The 19,842-nt window shown below is 37.1% G+C and overlaps 1 protein-coding gene across 2 annotated transcripts in view; it reads left to right on the top strand.

Annotated features, from left to right (window-relative positions):
• MED13 (mediator complex subunit 13) overlaps nucleotides 1–19,842 on the top strand; it is a 108,793-nt gene that overhangs the window by 71,253 nt on the left and 17,698 nt on the right. For both annotated transcript variants that reach the window (XR_003412579.2, XM_027034275.2), the window contains exons 16-20: nucleotides 32–945; nucleotides 12,304–12,465; nucleotides 15,064–15,287; nucleotides 16,709–16,898; nucleotides 17,847–18,309. Coding sequence is in view for 1 of the 2 variants with exons in the window: in XM_027034275.2 (XP_026890076.1) it covers nucleotides 32–945; nucleotides 12,304–12,465; nucleotides 15,064–15,287; nucleotides 16,709–16,898; nucleotides 17,847–18,309 (1,953 nt within the window). In the remaining variant the exon portion in view is untranslated. The remainder of the gene's footprint in view (nucleotides 1–31; nucleotides 946–12,303; nucleotides 12,466–15,063; nucleotides 15,288–16,708; nucleotides 16,899–17,846; nucleotides 18,310–19,842) is intronic.

Genomic DNA, 19,842 nt, shown 5'->3' with positions numbered 1-19,842 from the left:
GTTTAATTTTCTTTCACCTTGGTAACACTAGCGATGGAAGTACTATTGATCAAGAATATGGTCCTGCTTATACACCTCAGACTCATACTTCTTTTGGGATGCCTCCTAGCAGTGCACCTCCTAGTAACAGTGGAGCAGGAATTCTTCCTTCTCCATCTACACCTAGGTTTCCAACTCCAAGGACTCCAAGGACTCCGAGGACTCCTCGAGCTGGTGGACCTGCTAGTGCTCAAGGTTCAGTCAAATATGAAAATTCAGATTTGTATTCACCAGCTTCCACGCCATCCACATGCAGACCCCTTAACTCTGTTGAACCTGCAACTGTTCCTTCCATCCCTGAAGCACACAGTCTTTATGTAAACCTCATTCTTTCAGAATCAGTTATGAATTTGTTTAAAGACTGTAACTTTGATAGTTGCTGTATCTGTGTCTGCAATATGAATATCAAGGGTGCCGATGTTGGAGTTTACATTCCAGATCCAATGCAGGAAGCACAGTATAGGTGTACCTGTGGCTTCAGTGCTGTCATGAACAGAAAGTTTGGAAACAATTCAGGATTATTTCTTGAAGATGAACTAGACATCATAGGACGCAACACAGAATGTGGCAAAGAAGCAGAAAAACGTTTTGAAGCTCTCAGGGCTACTTCTGCTGAACATGTTAATGGAGGACTAAAGGAATCTGAAAAATTCCCTGACGAGTTGATATTATTGCTACAAGATCAGTGCACTAATTTATTTTCACCCTTTGGAGCAGCAGACCAAGATCCTTTTCCTAGAATTGGTGTAATTAGTAATTGGGTACGTGTTGAAGAGCGGGACTGTTGCAATGACTGCTACCTTGCATTAGAACATGGGCGTCAGTTCATGGATAACATGTCAGGAGGGAAAGTTGATGAAGCACTTGTGAAAAGTTCATGCTTACACCCCTGGTCCAAAAGAAATGGTAAGTATGCTAATGGAATAATTTTTGTTTATTTTCCTTTAATTGTAGGACTTTGCCTTTCTTTCTGAGGATAAAGTATTAAAGGCAGTTTTCCATGTAGCTAATAGAGACACTAAAATTTGGACTGAAAACTCCTTTAAGGATGACATTTTTAAAGGGAGAAGTTCCTAGCAGTTTAGTTTAATTTCACCAATAAAAGTATGGCTCTTGTAAATCTGTAATTATGTACTTATGTGGGAGTATAAAGGGTATTTTGTAGATGTTAATTAACAGAAAATTGCTAGTTGTCTGTTTTATTCAACATTCTTTCAATCATTAAATATTTACTGAGCACCTGATATGTGCCACACACTGTTCCTTTATAAAAGTGCAGCATTAAATGAAACAAACTTAGTTCCTGCCTTTTTTGAGTCTATAATTTAGTGTAGAACATATAAACGAAAAAAAAAAAGTAATTATATAATGATAGTGATAAATGGCTTTGAAGAAAAAGCAAGTGGAAAGGAGTGGAAAAAGACAGGAGGACACTATTTTATTTATTTGGGTAAGTACTTCATGATTTATTTTAATTAATTAAAGTGAGCTCTATACCCAGTGTGGGGCTTAAACTCACATCCCAAGATCAAAAGTCACATGCTCTACTGACTGAGCCAGCCAGGTGCCCCAGGTGTGTATGGTTATTTTAGATGTATGGTTAGGAAAAATATTACCGAGGGACAGCATTTGAGCAAAGTCCTACATAAAGTGAGGGAATGGAGCTATGTGGATAACTAAGGGAAGAGTGTTTCAGGTAGTGCAAAGACCCAGAGGGAGTAGTATGGTTAATATGTTTGAGGAACAGTAAGGAGACATTGTTGCTGGAATGAATTGGGTGATGGGGAGATTGGTCAGACATGAATCTAGGAGCTAGCCAAAAACCAAAATCATGTAGGGGTCTTAGGGACTGTGTAAAACCTTTATAGTTTATTCTAAGACTGATGGGAAGCTATAGGTCAGTTTTGAGCAGAGCAATAACACGGTCTTTTTTCTGTCTATTTTTTTAAAAGATCATTCTGGCTATTATGTGTTGTGAAGGTAAGAATAGAAGTAGATAGAATAGTTAGGAAGCATTTAGAAAGATGGTGTAAGATGATGGTAACTTAGACAAGATTGGAAGCGTTGGAGATAAAAGTAGTAGGTTCTAGGTATATTTGGGAAGTAGAACCTATAGGATTTGCTGATACATGCAAGAAATGATGAGGCATCAAGGATAGCTTGAGCAGCAGGATGAATGATGGTTCTAATTATAGAGGAGGGAAACACTGGGAGAGGAGGTCGAGTACATATGTGGAGATAACAGTTTTAAATTCACAGGAGTGGTTGGGTCTGGAGATTAAAATTTTCTAGTGTAAGTTATCAGTGTTAAAATCTATGGAGCTGGATTTAACAACATAGAGAGTGACTAGAGAGAAGGATGGAACTGACATTTAGAGATGGAGAAGGGAAGGATCCAGGATTGGAAACCAAGGAAATGGGAGGAAAACCAAGAGAGTAGGGTGTCCTAGAAGTCAAATAGGTACAATAAATGTTTGAAGAAGGAGAAAATGATCATCAGCGTCAAATAATGTTCTACAAGGTACAACGTCAAATACTAGCTGTGTAGAGTTTTAAGGATCTAGGGGCACCTGGGTGGCTCGATTGGTTAAGTGTCTGACTCTTGATCTCAGCTCAGGTCATGATCTCAAGATTTGTGAGTTCAAGACCCACACCGGGTTCTGTGCTAATGGTGTGGAACCTGCTTTTAAGATTTTGTCTCTCCTTCTCTCTGCCCCTTCCCTGCTTGTGCGCGCACACTCTCCCTCTCTCTCTTTCTCTCTCTCAAAATAAATAAACTCAAAAAAACTAAAAAAAAAAAAAAAAAAAAAAAAAGAAAAGCTAATGATTTAATCCATATTACATGCTTGGTACAGTGCTTGGAATATAGTACTGAATTAATTTAAGTTGCCATTATTATTAAAATAGATATTTAAAAAAATTTTTTTTAAGTTTTTATTTATTTATTTTGAGAGACAGAGCACAGGTGGGGGGAGCAGAGAGAGAGAGAGGAAGAATCCCAATCAGGATCCACACTGTCAATGCAGTGTGTGATGCAGGGCTTGAACTCACAAATGGTGAGATTATGACCTGAGCTGAAATCAAGAGTCAGATGCTTAACCAACTGGGCCAGCCACCCAGGTGCCCCCAGATATTTTTTCTTTCAGGCACAACCAACCAACCAACCTACAGTTTTTTCAAAAGTTTATTTATTTATTTTGAGAGAGTGGGGAGCAGGGAGTGGCAGAAGGAAAGAGAATCCCAAGCAGGCTCCTTCCTCACTGTCAGCACGGAGCCTCCAGTGGTGGGGCTCAAACTCACAAACTGTGAGATCATACCTGAGCTGAAATCAAGAGTCAAGACGCTTAAACTGATTGAGCCACCCAGGCACCCTAACAGTTTTTATTATTATTTTTTTTAATGTTTATTTACTTTTTTCGAGACAGAGCATGAGTGGGGGAGGAGCAGAGAGAGAAGGAGACACAGAATCTGAAGCAGGCTCCAGGCTCTGAGCTGTCAGCACAGAGCCCGAAGTGGGGCTCAAACCCATGAACCATGAGATCATGACCTGAGCCCAAGTCGGACACTTAACTGACTGAGCCACCCAGGCGCCCCCCAACAGTTTTTAAAATATGTCTCAGTATACCACTAACTTTTCTAATTTTTGACTGTTACACAGAAAATTTGCCTCCTTCAAAATGTGGTTTTTGGTAAGGATTTTTTCTAAGGTGGTATATGCCGTATAATAACTTCTCTATTTGGTCCATGAGTCATTTGCTAATTCAGTCATCTTTTTGACACATGCAAAACAATGTGGTTAGCATTCTGGGAGATACGATGAATCTCCTACACTCATTCATTCATTCGTTTATTAATAATGTCATCTTATTTAAAAATTTTTAATGTTTATTTTTTAGAGAGACAGAGTATGAGCAGGGGGAGGGGCAGGAAGAGGGAGACTTAGAATTCGAAGCAGTCTCCAGGCTCCACGCTGTCAGCACAGAGCCTGACACGGGGCTTGAACTTATGAACTGCGAGATCATGATCCGAGCCAAAGTCATACCTCGGCTTAAGTCGCTTAACCGACTGAGCTATCCAGGCACCCCAGGATAGTGGTTAATTTTAAAAAGCTGAGGGAGGGATAGGATAGAGAGAAGAACTTTGGTGATGTTCTAGTTCTTGGGTCATGAGATCATAGTTGTTCATAATATTATTAAAATTTGTGATATAAGATAGGAGGGCAATACATGGACCAGTGGTTAATATTTTGTTCATGACATAATTTGATGATTCATCAAACTCATTGTACTCAAGGACCAAGTTGAAAAAGGTATAAGTGAATGTTGTAGATGTTCAAAAAAAGGGCAGGATTCTTTTCAGCTGTAGGTGATAGTTAAGAATATAGGCTGTGGAGGCATTGTGGTGATCATTTTACAACATATGCAAACATTAAATCATTACATTGTACACTAGAAACTAATGTTATGTCAATTTTACCTCTAATAAAAAATAAAAAAAGAACTTAGGCCAGATGCACCTCAAAAAAAAGAACCAACTTATTTTCCAAATAATAGAAAATATTGAGTCTTAATATTTTTTGTGTAACAGTAGACATTAATGTAAACCGAAACTTTACAACCATAAAGATAAATTTCATCCTCAGAACTTGTGTTAAGCTAATTCAAAACAAGCGTGCCTGGCTGGCTCAATTGGAAGAGCATGCCACTCTTGATCTCAGAGTCATGAGTTTGAGCCCCACATTGGGTGTAAAGATTACTTAAATAAATAAATAATTTTTAAGAATTTAAAACAAAAAGAGCAACGCCTTTTTATACATTTCAGTATAAAACAGTGCTTTAAAACCTAAATGTGTAATATTTATTGGAATGCTTTCATTAAACTGCAGTAGCATCATGAAAGGAAAAGTCCTACATTAGGTAGGACCTTTGCCCTAATTGTTTCCTCTGCCTGAGACAACTTTCCCCCACATATTTACATGGGTAACTGTCTTGTCTCCTTTAAATCTTCTCAGATACCATTTTCTCAGTATAAAGTTGCAAACCTCTCTCCACATTCTCCATCCTGCTTGTTTTGTTTTTTTTCCATAGTGTGCATATTACCCTCTAACATACTGTATAATTTATTATTATTATCTCCATTAAATTTACCCAATGCAAATTCTGTGTAAGTGCAAGAATTTTTGTCTGGTTTGCTTGTTGATATATCCCAAATACTTAGAACAGTGCCTGGCATATGGTAGAGGTCCAAGGTGTTAAAATATTTGTTTGAAGGAATTAAAAATCTATAAACAACAGTTTGTATATTTTATTTTTTTATGTTTATTTATTTATTTTGAGAGAGAGAAAGTACAAGTGGGAGAGGGCCAGAGAGAGGGGGGAAGAGAGAGAATCTCAAGCAGGCTCCACACTGTCAGTGCAGAGCTCAACTGTCAGCATAGGGCTCGAACTCACAAACTGCGAGATCATGACCTGATCAGAAATCAAGAGTGGGACGCTTAACCAAAAGAGCCATGTAGGCACCCTGGCAGTTTGTGTATCTTAATGGTAATGTTAATTTTTTTTTCAACATCCGAAAAGCTTTGTTCTAATTTTTTAAAAAATGCATACTTGCTGAAAAGAAAGGATCTAGACAATGAAAAAACCGAGAAGTAAAAATTACCCATATTTCTGCCCATCTTCACCATTACAAAACTCCAAGATAACTCTGATTTCAACAGCTTTATTGACTGCCATACCATATAATTCTCTCATTTATAAGTGTACAGATGGTTGAATGGTTTTTACTGCAGGCATGCTTCGGAAACATTGTGCATCTGGTTCCAGACTACCATAGTAAGGCGAATATCACAGTAAAGTGAGTCAAATGAGTATTTTGGTTCCCCAGTGCACATAAAGGTTACATTTACACTACATTGTAGTCTTATTAAATGTGCAGCAGCATTATGTCTAAAAAATGTATAACCTTAATTTTAAAATACTACATTGCTAAAAAATGCTAATAACCATTATCTGAGCTTACAGCAAGTCATAAATCTTTTTGCTGGTTGCCTCATTGTTGATGGCTGCTGACTGAGAGGATGGTGGTTGCTGAAGACTGAGAGGTAGCTGTGGCAATTTCTTAAAATAAGAACAACAGTGAGATTTGCCACATTGATTGAGTCTTCTTTCATAAACAGTTTCTCTGTAGTAGGAGGTGCTGTTTGATAGCACTTTACCCACAGTGGAACCTTCAGAATTGGAGTCAATCCTCTCAAATTCTGCTGCTACTTTACCAACAAAGTATGTATGTGTGTGTGTGTATATATATTTAGAATATGTAATATTCTAAATCCTTTGAAGTTTTATCATGAGATTCAAGCAATTCAGTCACATCTAATTCTAGTTCTGTATTTCCACCTCATCTCCACTGAAGTCTTGAATCTCTCAGAGTCATCCATGAGGGTTGCAATCAGCTTTTTCCAAACTCCTGTTAATGCTGTTTTTTGACCTCTTCCCATGAATCACAAATGTTCCTAAGTGACATCTAGAGTGGTGAATCATTTCCAGAAGCTTTTCAATTACTTTGCCCAGATCCATCAAAGGAATCACTATCTATGGCAGCTACAACATTACGAAATTATTTCTTAAATAAATAAGACTTGATCCTTAATCTATGAGCCACAGAATGCATGCTGTGTTAGCAGGGATGAAAACAACATTAATCTCATTATACTTCTCCATCAGAGCTCTTGGGTAACCAGGTGCATTGTCATTGAGCAGTCATATTTTGAGGAGATTGGGCGTGTTCAGGGTCAAATGGCTATAGACTGAGCAGTCATATTTTGAAAGGAATCTTTTTTTCTGAGCAATAGATCTCAGCAGTGGACTTAAAATGTTCAGTAAATCATGAGGTAAACGACGTGCTATCACCCAGGCTGTGTTCATTTTATAGCTCCAGGGCAGAGAAGATTAAACATAATTCTTTTTATTTTCTTTTTTTAATTTTTAAGGGCCCTAGGATTTTCAGAATGGTAAATGAGCATTGGTTTCAACTTAATGTCACCAACCACATTAGCCCTTAACAAGAAAGACGGCAAGTCCTTTGACTTGGCATTAACTTCTCTCTATCTATGAAAGCCCTAAATGATATCTTCTTCCAATAGAAGGTTGTTTCATCTGCATTGAAAAATCTATTATTTGGGGCTCCTAGGTGGCTCAGTCAGTTAAGCGTCTGACTCTTGATTTCGGCTTAGGTCATGATCTCGTGGATTATGGGATCAAGCCCCAGGTCAGGCTCTGTATTGACAACATGAGGCCTGCTTGGGATTCTCTCTCTCCCTCTCTCTCTCTCTCTCTCTGCCACTCCCCAACTTGCGCTTGCTCTCTAACTCTCTAAATAAATAAATAAACATTAAAAGAAAAATCTATTATTTAGTGTAGCCATCTTCATTAATTTTCTTAGCTAGATCTTCTGGATAACTTGCTGCAGGAAGTTAACTTAAACAGCCTTACTGCTTCACCTTGCAGTTTGGTGTTATGGAGATGGCTTCTTTGCTTAAACTTCATGAACCAACTTCTGCTAGCTTCAGACTTTTCTTTGGCAATTTCTTCACCTCTCTTCAGCCTTCACAGAATTGAAAAAAGTTAGGGTCTTGCTCTGGATTAGGCTTGGCTTAAGGACATGTTGTGTTCTATCCAGACCACTAAAACTTTCTCCATATCAGCTAACAGACTGATTGTTTAAAATCATTTGTGTGTTCACTGGAGTAGCACTTGTAATTTTCTTCAACTTTTCCTTTGCTTTCACAATTTGGCTATTTGGTGCAAGAGGCCTAGCTTTCAGCCTGTGTGGGCTTTCAACATACCTTCCTCACTAAGTTTAATCATTTCTAGCTTTTGACTTAAAGTACAACTCTTCCATTCACTTGAATACTTAGTGGCCACTGTAAGGTTATTAATTGGTCTAATTTCAATATTGTTGTGTCACAGGGAATAAAGAGGCCCAAAGAGAGGGAGAGAGGGGGAAAAGCCAGTTGTAGGGCAGAACACACACAACATTTATTTATTAGGTTTGTTGCCTTATGTGAGAATGGTTCGTGGTGCCCCCTAAATTTATAATAGTAACATCAAAGATCATTAATGGATCACAGATCACCATAACAAATGTAATAACAATGAAAAACTTTGAAATATTGGGAGAATTACCAAAATGTGACACAGAGACATGAAGTAAGCAAATGCTATTGGAAAAATGACACCAATAGACCTGCTCATTGCAGGGTTGCTACAAACTGTCAGTCTATTAAAAAAATGCAGTATTTGTGAAACACAGTAAAGCAAGGTATGTATTCATGGAGTTGTATAGCCATCATGAGTCAATTTTACATTTCATCACCATGAAAAGGAACCTCATACCCATTAGAAGTTCCCTCCAAACCCTCCCTTTCCATGCCAGTCAACTATATTCTCTCTATATGAAATTTTTTTTTAACATTCATTTTTTGAGAGACAGAGTGTGAGTGGGGGAGGGGCAGAGAGAGAGGGAGGACAGAATCAGAAGCAGGCTCCAGGCTCTGAGTTGTCAGCACAGAGCCTGATACGGGGCTTGAACTCATGGACCACGATATCATGACCTGAGCTGAAGTTGGACGTTCACCCGACTGAGCCACCCAGGTGCCCCCACATTCTCTGTATATAGATTTTTTAGTACATTTTGCATAAATATAATCATACCGTAGTCTTTTATGATTGATTTCTTTCACTTAGCATAGTGTTCTCAAAGATCATCCATGTAGCATGCATTAGTACTTAATTGCTTTTTTTTTTTGAAAAAAATTTTAAAGATTTATTTGAGAGAGAGAGAGAGCATGAGCAGGCGAGGGACAGAGAGAGGGAAAGAGAACAAATCCCAAAAAGGCTTTGCACTGTCAGCTTAGAGCCCAGTGGGGGCTCAAACTTACAAACCGTGAGATCATGACCTGAGCTGAAATCAGGACTTGGGTGTTCAACCAACTGAGCCACCCAGGCTCCCCGTAATTGCTTTTTATTGCCAAATAATACTCTGTTGTATCCAGGTATACCATACTTTATTTATCCTTTCATCTGATGATGGACATTTGGAGTGTTTCTCCTGTTTGGCTATTATGAATAATGCTGGTATGAACATGTGTGTACAAGTTTTTATGTGAACATGTTTTCATTACTCAATGGGTGGACTTGCTGGGTCATAGAACTCTGTTTTACCTTTTGAGGAACTGCCAGGTGTTTTCCAAAGCACCATTTTACATTCCCACCAGCAGTGTGTGGGGTTCTCCTTTCTCCACATCCTCATTAACACTTGTCATTTTGTGTCTTTTTTTATTACAGTCATTGTAGTGACTGTGAAGTATTATTTCATTGTGGCTTTGATTTGCATTTCCCTAATGACTTTTCATGTGCTTGTTGTCCATTTGTATATCTTTGGAGAATTATCTTTTCAGAACCTTTGTTCATTTTGTAATTAGACTTTTTATCCTTTCATCATTGAGTTGTAAGAGTTACTATTTTTTTAACTTTTTATTTTTGAGAGAAAGTGTGAGACGGGGAGGGGCAGAGAGAGAAGGAGACGCAGAATTCAAGGCAGGCTCCAGGCTTTGAGCTGTCAGCACAAAGCCCAATGCGGGGCTCAAACCCACAAACCACAGGATCATGACCTGAGCCGAAGTCGAATGCTTAACCGACTGAGTCACCCAGGTGCCCCTATAAGAGTTCTTTACATGTTCTGGATACATGTCCCTTGTCGGATACATGATTTGCAAATGTTTTCTCCTGTTCTCTGGGTTGTCTTTTCACTTTGTTAACAGTATGCTTTGAGGTAGAAGAGTTGTTTGTTTTTTTTAAGTTAATTTATTTTAAGAGACAATCCTATGCAGGCTCCGCACTGTCATCACTGAGCCTGACATGGGACTTGAACTCACAAAACATGATATCATGACCAGAGCTGAAACCAAGAGTTGGATGCTTAACCAACTGAGCCACCCAGGTGCCCCAAAGCAGAAAAAATTTTAGCTTTAATGAAGTTCAGCATACTTACTCTCTCATTGCTTGTGCTTTGGCATCCCATCTACAAAGGCTTTTTCCTAACCCTAAGTCATGAATATGTATTCCTGCGTTTTTATTTCTAAGAGTTTTATACTTGTAGCACTTATATATGGGAGTGTAATAAATTCCTAATTAACTTTTGTATTAGGTGTAAGGAAGGGGTCTAGCTTTATTCTTTTGCATGTGAATATCTACCTGTCAACAGAACCATTTGTCAATAAGATTCTTTCCCTGTTAATTTGTCTTGATGCCCTGTCAAGAATAAATTGACCATAAATGTGAGATTTCTGGGTGTTCAGTAATGTTTCTACTGATCTATGTGTTATCTTTCATGATCCCTCTTAAAAATTGTTTTATACCCTTTTAATCATTGCTTTCGAAACAGGCTTCAGCTTAAATAGAGACTTGGCACTTGTCACTATATACATTATATTCTTTTTCATGTCCGTCTCCCCCACAAGATTATAAGATCCCTCAAGATGTAAATAAGAATTAATTTACACAGTATATTTCTTGCAGCTAGCGTAATTCTTGGCCCATAGTAGGTCTTAAATAAATATACTTTCTAAAAGAATGAAAAAGTATTCAAAATACAAATTCCTGAGCTAAACCCAGGTCAGAATTTCTCAGGGTAGCTCTGCATATGTTTTTAAATTTTTTTTTTTAAATGTTTATTTATTTTTGAGACAGAGAGAGACAGAGCATGAATGGGGGAGGGTCACAGAGAGAGGGAGACACAGAATCTGAAACAGGCTCCAGGCTCTGAGCTGTCAGCACAGAGCCCGATGCGGGGCTCGAACTCACGGACTGCGAGATCATGACCTGAGCCGAAGTCGGATGCTTAACCGACCAAGCCACCCAGGCACCCCTCTGCATGTTTTTAAAAAGTTCCCATGTGATTATGACAAACCACCTTAGCCAATAGCAACTTTTTCTACATTTCATTTTATGTGAATACACATTTATATTTTATACTATTTGTGTAAAATATCCTCTATAGATAGTTTTATAACTTGCTTTTGCTTTACCAGTGTGTAAGTCAGTCCATTTCAGATAGCTCTGTTGTTACTTTACTGACTATATATTCTATTGTGTATACAGTAGTTTATTTAAGCATAATAGTTATTAAGCAGTATATTTGAAATTAAATTACTTCTAATTCATATGCTATTTAGATATAGGGAATGAAAGCCAGATATAATAAATTAGGCAATAATAATAATGAACTAAAGTTAAATGACTTACTGTAAAAGTACTCAAGCATGTTTAATGCTACAACTAAACCTACTGGGGGAGCAGATTAAGTATATCAGTAACATTTAGTGATTTTTTTTTTTTTAAAGCCTTTTGATATTTAAGAGCAACATCTTTCATACCCATTCTGATAGTGGGTCAGAAATGCAGGTCATGATAATGTGATAATCTATAAATCTGTAATCCAGGTTTACAAAGTATCTGTGGATATTATAACACTTTTTATAGTGTGAGCAAGTTATCTGTTACTGTATAAGTTCTGTATTTCAAAATTGTTACGGTTTACTTTCCAAATTAAATTTTAGTCAATGTAACTAGTCTTCTCTATCAGATCATTTTACCATAGGGGTAGTAACTAAGGTACACAATTTATAACTCATTTCACCGTGAGGTAGAGTTCTTTCTCCTAAACTACCAAAACTACCAAAATCATCCAAAACAAATGCAAAAAGGAAGAAATTTTTTGATTAATTTATAAATTGGTTAGTGAGCTAATGATTAACTTTTTTGTGGAGATGAGTTACAAGAACTTTCATTACGTCTGTTCATTGGTAAGGATCTAGAAGAACCATTTCTACAGATCATTTGAGATCAAAACTAATACAGTTTTCTGCACAAACAGATGCTTAATCTTGATGAAGAAAGTTGAACTTTTTTCATGTATTTGTTTTTTTTAAGATTTTATTTCTTGGGGTGCCTGGGTGGCTCAGTCGACTAAGTGTCTGACTTCAGCTCAGGTCATGATCTCACGACCTGTGGGGTTGAGCCCTGTGTCAGCCCTGTGTCAGGCTCTGTGCTGACAGCTCAGAGCCTGGAACCTACTCAGGATTCAGTGTGTCTCTATTTTTCTGCCCCTCCCCTCCTCTCAAAAATAAACAAACATTAAAAAAAAAAAAAAGTTCTTTGTGTTGGCAATAGTAATTCTTATTTTTTTCTTTTTTAATGGTTGTAGATGTGAGTATGCAGTGCTCACAGGATATACTTCGAATGCTCCTATCTCTTCAGCCAGTTCTTCAGGATGCTATTCAGAAAAAAAGAACAGTAAGGCCTTGGGGAGTTCAAGGTCCTCTTACTTGGCAACAATTTCATAAAATGGCTGGCCGAGGCTCTTATGGTAAGTAATTTATAGTAATGTGTATTGACTGGTTTTATTTTAGTCCTCCATTTTTGTGCCTAACTTAGAATAAGCACATTCGTCTTTTTAAAATATTTTTGTAGCATTTGCTTGGCTTAATGCCAGTGTGGTCAGTCCTAACCTTTGTTTGAACATTTCCAACATTCAGTTTACTGGGTTCTCCAACCCCTCTTCAGAAAGAACAGCCTCACCTAGATCTATTTATACAGGCTAGACTGACCAGTGAGATTTTATGAAATCTAAGATTTTTGAAAGAAAGAATCATACTGCCAAAATTTTTTAAAATGAACATTGCTTTCGTTGCAAATTATCATTTTACAAAATTGAATGAATGAAAAATGGGGCAAATGGAGGGGATAATAGTGATAAAAGACCCCGAGTTCTTCATTTGCACAAAAGGGGGGAAACGAGAAGAAATTTGCTGGTTGTAGGAGTAGCAAAGGAATACTCAATGTGGTACACAGTTTAGAGGCACCTGGCTGGCTCAATAGGTGAAGCATGTGGCTCTTGATCTCGGGGTGTGAGTTCAGGTCCCACATTGGGTATAGAAATTACTTAAAAATCTTTAAAAAACATATACATATATATATGTGTATGTATATGGTACACAGTAGATTTATGGTCATCTGTAAAGAAAGAGAATGTTCAAAATACTTGAATTATTGGGGTGCCTGGGTGCTTCATTTGGTTAAGCGTCCTACTCTTGGTTTTGGGTCAGGTCATGATCTTGCAGTTTCGTGAGTTTGAGCCCCACGTCAGGCTCTGCGCTGTCCGCTCGAAGCCTGCTTGGCATTCTCTCCCTCTCTCTCTCTCTCTCTCTCTCTCTCTCTCTCTGCTCCTCCCCGACTTGCATGGTCTCTGTCTCTCTCCCAAAATAAATAAATAAACTTAAAAAAAAATACTTGAACTATCTATTGAAGATTGTCTCTGAAAGGTGGGAGTAATTGGAGCTTTTAAAATATATTTGGAGGCACCTGGGTGCCTCAGTTAAGTGTCCCAACTGTTGATTTCGGCTCAGGTCATGATCTCATGGTTGGTGGGATCAAGTGCCACATTGGACTCCGGACTGAGTGTGGAGCCTGCTTGGGATATTCTCTCCCTGTCTCTCTCTGGCTCTCTCTCTCTGGCTCGCTCTCTCTCGCTCTCTCTGCTCCTCCTTTGTTTACGCACGCTCTCTCACTCTCTCTCTGTCTCTGTCTCAAAATAAAATTTAAAACTGAGGTTAATGTTAGTATCTGCCTCATGGTTTTTGTGTGGATTAAAAGAGTTAATATATGTGAAAGATCTTTGAGCAGTATCTAGCACATAGTAAATGTTATAACTGTTCACCATTTTAATTTGCCTTCTCTTAATGAGATTGAGATCTTTTTATGTATATTTGTTTCTGTGGATTTTGTTCATATTCATTACCCATTTTTCTGTTAGGATGTTGATCATTTCTTAGGAATTTATAAGTCCCCTTTATATGGTAAGGAAATGAACCTTTTGTCATATGTATTGCACATCTTTTTTCCAATTCATTGTTTAATCATTTGGCTTTTGTATAATGCTTTTTGTGCCAAATTTTAAAATTTATGTAGTTATAATAATTAACTCTTTTTAAAAAAATGTTTATTTATTTTGAGAGAGAGAGAGAGAGGGAAGGAGGGAGGGAGGGAGGGAATGAATCCCAAGCAGGCTTCGTGCTGTCAGCACAGAGCCTGATGTGTGGCTCATCCCATGACAATGAGATTATGACCTGAGCTGAAATCAAGAGTCAGACGTTTAATCAACTGAGCCACCGAGGCTCCCCAGATTAATCAACTTTTAAACGGACAGGTTTTTATGTTATGCTTAGAAGGGCTTTCCCCAGTCCAAATTTATAAAAAATAAAACTCCTCTTCCATGTTTTCTTTTGTACTTCTTTTTTCATTCTAAATTAATTTTTTTACACTTATTTTTTTTAAGTTTATTTGTTTTTGAGAGAGAGTGTGTGAGCTTTAGTGGGGGAGGGGCAGAGAGAAGGAGGGAGGACAGGATCTGAATGGGGCTCTGTACTGACAGCAGAGATCCCGATGTGCGGCTCAAACGTGAACCAGCAGATCTTGACCTGAGCTGAAGTCAGAAGCTCAACCAACTGAGCCACCCACGTGCTCCAATGGATTTACATTTAAATGAGGTATAAATCATATGTTTTATAAAGATCATTTAGCAAATGCCTAACTGTGGACGCGTCTCAGTCATTGGCTTTACGTGTTTTTGTCTTTAATTACTTCTAATAATGACTCCAGTAATTTTGACATTTAAATAAAAAAGACAGAGGCACCTGGGTGTCTTACTTGAGCATCCGACTTCAGCTCAGGTCATGATCTCACAGTTCGTGAGTTCAAGTCCTACATTGGGCTCGCTGCTGTCAGCACAGAGCCCACTTCAGATCCTCTGTCCCCATCTCTCTCTTCCCCTCCCCCACCTGCACACATGCTCATGTGCTCTCTCTCTCTCTCTCTCTCAGTCTCAAAAATGAATAAACATTAAAAAAAAAAAAAAGACATGTAACTGCTGTAAAATGTTTCCTTAAAATCTGATTTTCTTATTTAGGAACTGATGAATCCCCAGAACCACTGCCAATCCCTACGTTTTTGTTGGGTTATGATTATGATTTTCTGGTGCTTTCTCCATTTGCACTCCCTTATTGGGAGAGACTTATGCTGGAACCCTATGGATCTCAAAGAGATATAGCCTATGTTGTACTATGTCCAGAAAATGAAGCCTTGTTAAATGGAGCCAAAAGCTTTTTTAGAGACCTCACTGCAATATATGAGGTAGGTGTTTAAAAAGAGGTAGCATTTTAAGACTATAATTTGTATGTTTATATATGAAATATACTGGGCAGTTCAGTTGATTGTACAGAATAATAATGATGTGAGACTAGTTGTGTAGTTCTCACACTAGCCAGTTATATTCTTCACGGCATTAGACCGGGACCCTTTGTTGGATATGTGTGCCATGTGTCACAGTAGAAATTGCTGTATTGGGGAAAAACCTTCAAGGGCATATATGTACCTTTTATGATCATCTTTTTTCTGAAACAAAGGGTAGTATTAAATAGCCAGGAAAAAATCACATTTATGAAAATTCTAGTCCTGATTCTCTAGGACCTCAGGTACTGACACTAGGCCTCACTTTCATAAAATAAAGCTGTGCTAGATTTCTCTATGATCATTATTTTTTTTGAAATTCTTGACTGATCTTCTTAAAGTTATAATTCTCATGTTGTAGCCATCTCATGAGTGCAGTGATTACAAATTTTAAGTGGTACCGGACATAAAGCCTTACTTGATTGTACCTTTCTTTTCCTACAAATGTTGGAAATCCAGTCCTTAAAATTTAATTTGACAATCTGAATTGTTAGTTTGTGTTAGTTTAGTTCCTTATAAATGTTCCATTTAATTGCAAGTCCTCTGTCGTGTGTTTGGGAAATAATTATTTCCCAAAGAGTGTTACTTGTTCTGCAAAGTCTCTCCAGACAAAAGTTCCATGATTAAATAGCTCTGGGGAAACATGCTTTATATTACTTTTTTAGAGATTCACTATTCATATTAGATTATTAAAGCCTTTGAAAGTCTTAAGAGTAAAGAAATCCTCTCTATATTTTCTTAATTTAGTATTACAAACTTATTTGATATTGGGCTTCTTGTAATAGACATCAGTGGCCCATAGAATTGGAGGGAGAGCTGGCAAATTCATAATGTATATACAGTTTTTATTTTGATTTGACTGGGATATATGTGCATTTTTATGCTCAGTTATAGCTGTATTCTGCAAGTTTTCATTCTTCAAACTATGGTTCTTATGCCATTCTTATCTAGGTGTTTTATTTCATTGGAGATAGTTTAATTTGGATTTCTCATGTGAAAGAGAAAAAGATGTACCGTTTCACTCTTGATATTTTTATTCCAAATGTTAATTATAAATTATAAAGCTTACTTTAAATAACTTAAATGCTTGGGGCTCCTAGCTAGCTCAGTTGTTAGAGCATGTGGCTCTTGATCTTGGGCTTGTGAGTTGGAGCCCCATGTTGGGTGTAGAGATTACATAAAAATAAATGAATAAATAATTATTTAAAATATGTAAGAGATATTTTAAAAAATAAGTAAAAATAAATTAAATGCTTTAGTTTATAACGTGTGCTCAAATACTATAGTAAATTCACTGATTCTGTTTTCTTTATGTATATCTCTAGTCCTGTCGACTAGGTCAGCATAGACCTATTTCTCGACTGTTGACAGATGGGATCATGAGAGTTGGATCTACTGCATCAAAGAAACTATCAGAAAAGTTGGTAGCAGAATGGTTCTCTCAGGCAGCTGATGGTAACAATGAAGCATTTTCTAAACTCAAGCTTTATGCACAAGTCTGCAGATATGACTTAGGTATTAAATTTGCATTTATTTTATAAGATCAGTGGTAGCAAAGTGTAGCTTTAGTGTATTAGCTGTTTTTGTAAATAAAATTTTATTGGAACCCAGCCATGCTCATTTACATATTGTTTGGCTGCTTTTGTGCTATAACATCAGAGCTGAATAGTTGTGACAGAGACTGTGAGACCCACAAAACCCAAAATATTTACTGTCTGACCCTTTACAGAGAAAGTTTGCTGATTCCCAAAATAGGGATTCTATCAGGTAAGAAGAAATTGAGGGTATAAACAATTTCCTTTGCTTCTTTTGGATCTGATGAATTTGTGTTTTTATTTAAGCTTATTAACATTTAGATTTATTATTGGTTTAGAGATAAAATGACTTGTTGTTACCTCTACAACACCAAGAAACAGTTCTTTGTTGGAACTAAGAAAATGACATCTATTTAAGACTGCTTTTAACACCCTTGAATTAACATTGAATTAAATATCAATGGACTTACTTTAGACTTAATCCAAGGAAACACAGAACCAAAATATTGACCCTCATTAGACATCCTGATAATATGAATCCCATAGTAACATTTTCTATTTTATTTATATCTAGTTAGCTCCCAATTTACTCAATATTAGGAACCCTTTGAATGGTTTGATGAAAATTTGCTCGATATTATTTTCATCTAATTAATTATGCCTAGTAAATATAATTTTGTTATACTTTCATAGGAACCATTCCTTTATTTTGTATGAAAATGCTGGCTTTTTCAATTCCATTTAAAATTTGTTTCTTCAGTTTCTGGGGGGAAATAAAAAGCTTATATCTGCTACACTGCTAGCAAGTAACTAAGGGAGGGTGATTTAAAAAAGCATCAACTAGATAATTATTCACATAGTAGAATAAAAAAAGAACCAATCAGTAAAATAAAGAATTAAATATACTGCCTGTTTTTATTATCTTTAGGTCCTTATCTTGCTTCCCAGCCTTTGGACAGCTCTCTACTCTCCCAGCCAAATTTAGTTGCCCCTACAAGTCAATCTTTGATTACTCCACCTCAGATGACAAATACTGGAAATGCTAATACTCCATCTGCCACCCTAGCATCTGCAGCAAGTAGCACTATGACAATGACTTCAGGTGTTGCCATGTCTTCTTCAGTTGCCACAGCTAATTCAACTTTGACCACAACTTCAACTTCATCTTCATCATCCTCCAACTTGAGTAGTGGAGTACCATCAAATAAACTACCCTCATTTCCACCCTTTGGCAGTATGAACAGTAGTGCTACAGGATCCATGTCTACACAAGCGAGTACAGTTCAGAATGGCCAGCTAGGAGGGCAACAGTCATCAGCTCTACAAACAGCTGGGATTTCTGGAGAATCATCTTCACTTCCCACTCAGCCACATCCTGATGTGTCTGAAAGGTACCTTTTTTAAATATACTATTCTTCACAGAAATGTAAATACATTGTGAATGAACACAGAGTTTTTTGGTCTTATCTTTGAAATTTTAGTTTTTATTACGTTGATTATTTTACTTATAAAAGTATGATGCAGGGGTGCCTGGGTGGCTCAGTCAGTTGAGTGTCCAACTTTAGCTCGGGTCATGATCTCACTGTTTGTAGGTTTGAGCCCCATGTCAGGTTTTGTGCCGTCAGCATGGAGCCTGCTTCAGATTTTCTGTCTTCTCTCTTTCTACCCCTCCCCTGCTTGCATGCATGCTGTCTCTCTCTCTGAAATAAACATTAAAAAAAATTATAATGCAGACTTCATAAAGCCTTTATCATAGCATCCTAAAATCTCAGTGTGGGAATTAAGACCTTGAAAACCATTTAGTTCAACTGTCCTGTGATGTTTTGAATCTCTTCTGTGACGTAATTGTCAAGTAGATTTGCCTTTGCAAATCACTCCCAATGATATAGTAGTTACTATTGAACTAGTCTGTTCAGAACTTATTAAGAGTCATAACCAAGATTTGAATCTTAGCTCTGCCATTTTCTGGCTGTCTTACTTTAGGAAAGTTGTCTAATATTTCTGAGCATGTTTCTTTAATGTGGAATGGGAGCAGTAGGATATAATGTACATTAAGTGCTTTATACAATGCTTTCCAAACATATGAGTTATTTATAGTGACAACAATGATGATGGCAGCTCTCTATTCCTTTTATGAAGAAGGTTTTGAATGAGCTTCCTTTTGATTTATAGATTAGGTTGGCCGGAGCTTGGTAATAATCTTTCAGCTACCTAGATGCATTTGGCTCAAAGTTAAAAAACTCACTTATGTAAGTAAAAACAAACCATTAATTACCTAGATGGATCCATTCATCTTGAATATCTAAATAGATTTGGGGTTTTTAAGAAATTGTATCACCATCAAAGAACGAAGCTCATTCACCATTAAAATTATGAAGTGTGAAGTGGATTAGTATAGTCTAAAAATGTAATAGAACATTGACTAAGTTTGAAAACCTGGTTCCTTTCTGGTCTAGTTGTGCTTTGTGATTTTCAGCAGCCCATTTAACTTCCCTTTGTCTCAGATTTCTCACTAAAGCACTAAGCGCTCTGGCATTTCTGATATTCTGTGGTTTTAGGAATACTTTTCCCTTTTTTAATTCAAGACCTCTTAATGCAAGGGTCTTTGTATACCATGAAATTGTGTGCACAATGTTTTACTATTCTCTTTGGAAAGAAAGAGATATCCCTTAATTTTTAGACAGGCTCTCTGACACCACCAGAAAAAAGGGAGAGGATAAAGTATTTAGGGATCAAGAGGATTCCTTAGTAAGACCAAATATTTTTGTCACTGAAGTATTTTGAGGTATACCTTGATGTTTAAAAATATATATATTGGCTAAAACACTTTCACCTTCTGGATCTACTTTTTAAATGCTCTATTCCCTGTAGTTATTAACTATATGTACCAGGCCTCTTTAGAAACTAGTGTGTTAAACTGAACC

The sequence above is a fragment of the Acinonyx jubatus genome, chromosome E1 (assembly GCF_027475565.1).
Source record: "Acinonyx jubatus isolate Ajub_Pintada_27869175 chromosome E1, VMU_Ajub_asm_v1.0, whole genome shotgun sequence".
Taxonomy (NCBI): Eukaryota; Metazoa; Chordata; class Mammalia; order Carnivora; family Felidae; genus Acinonyx; species Acinonyx jubatus.
The sequence above is the reverse complement of the archived record's forward strand: the minus strand, read 5'-3'. Positions and strand labels throughout refer to the sequence as shown.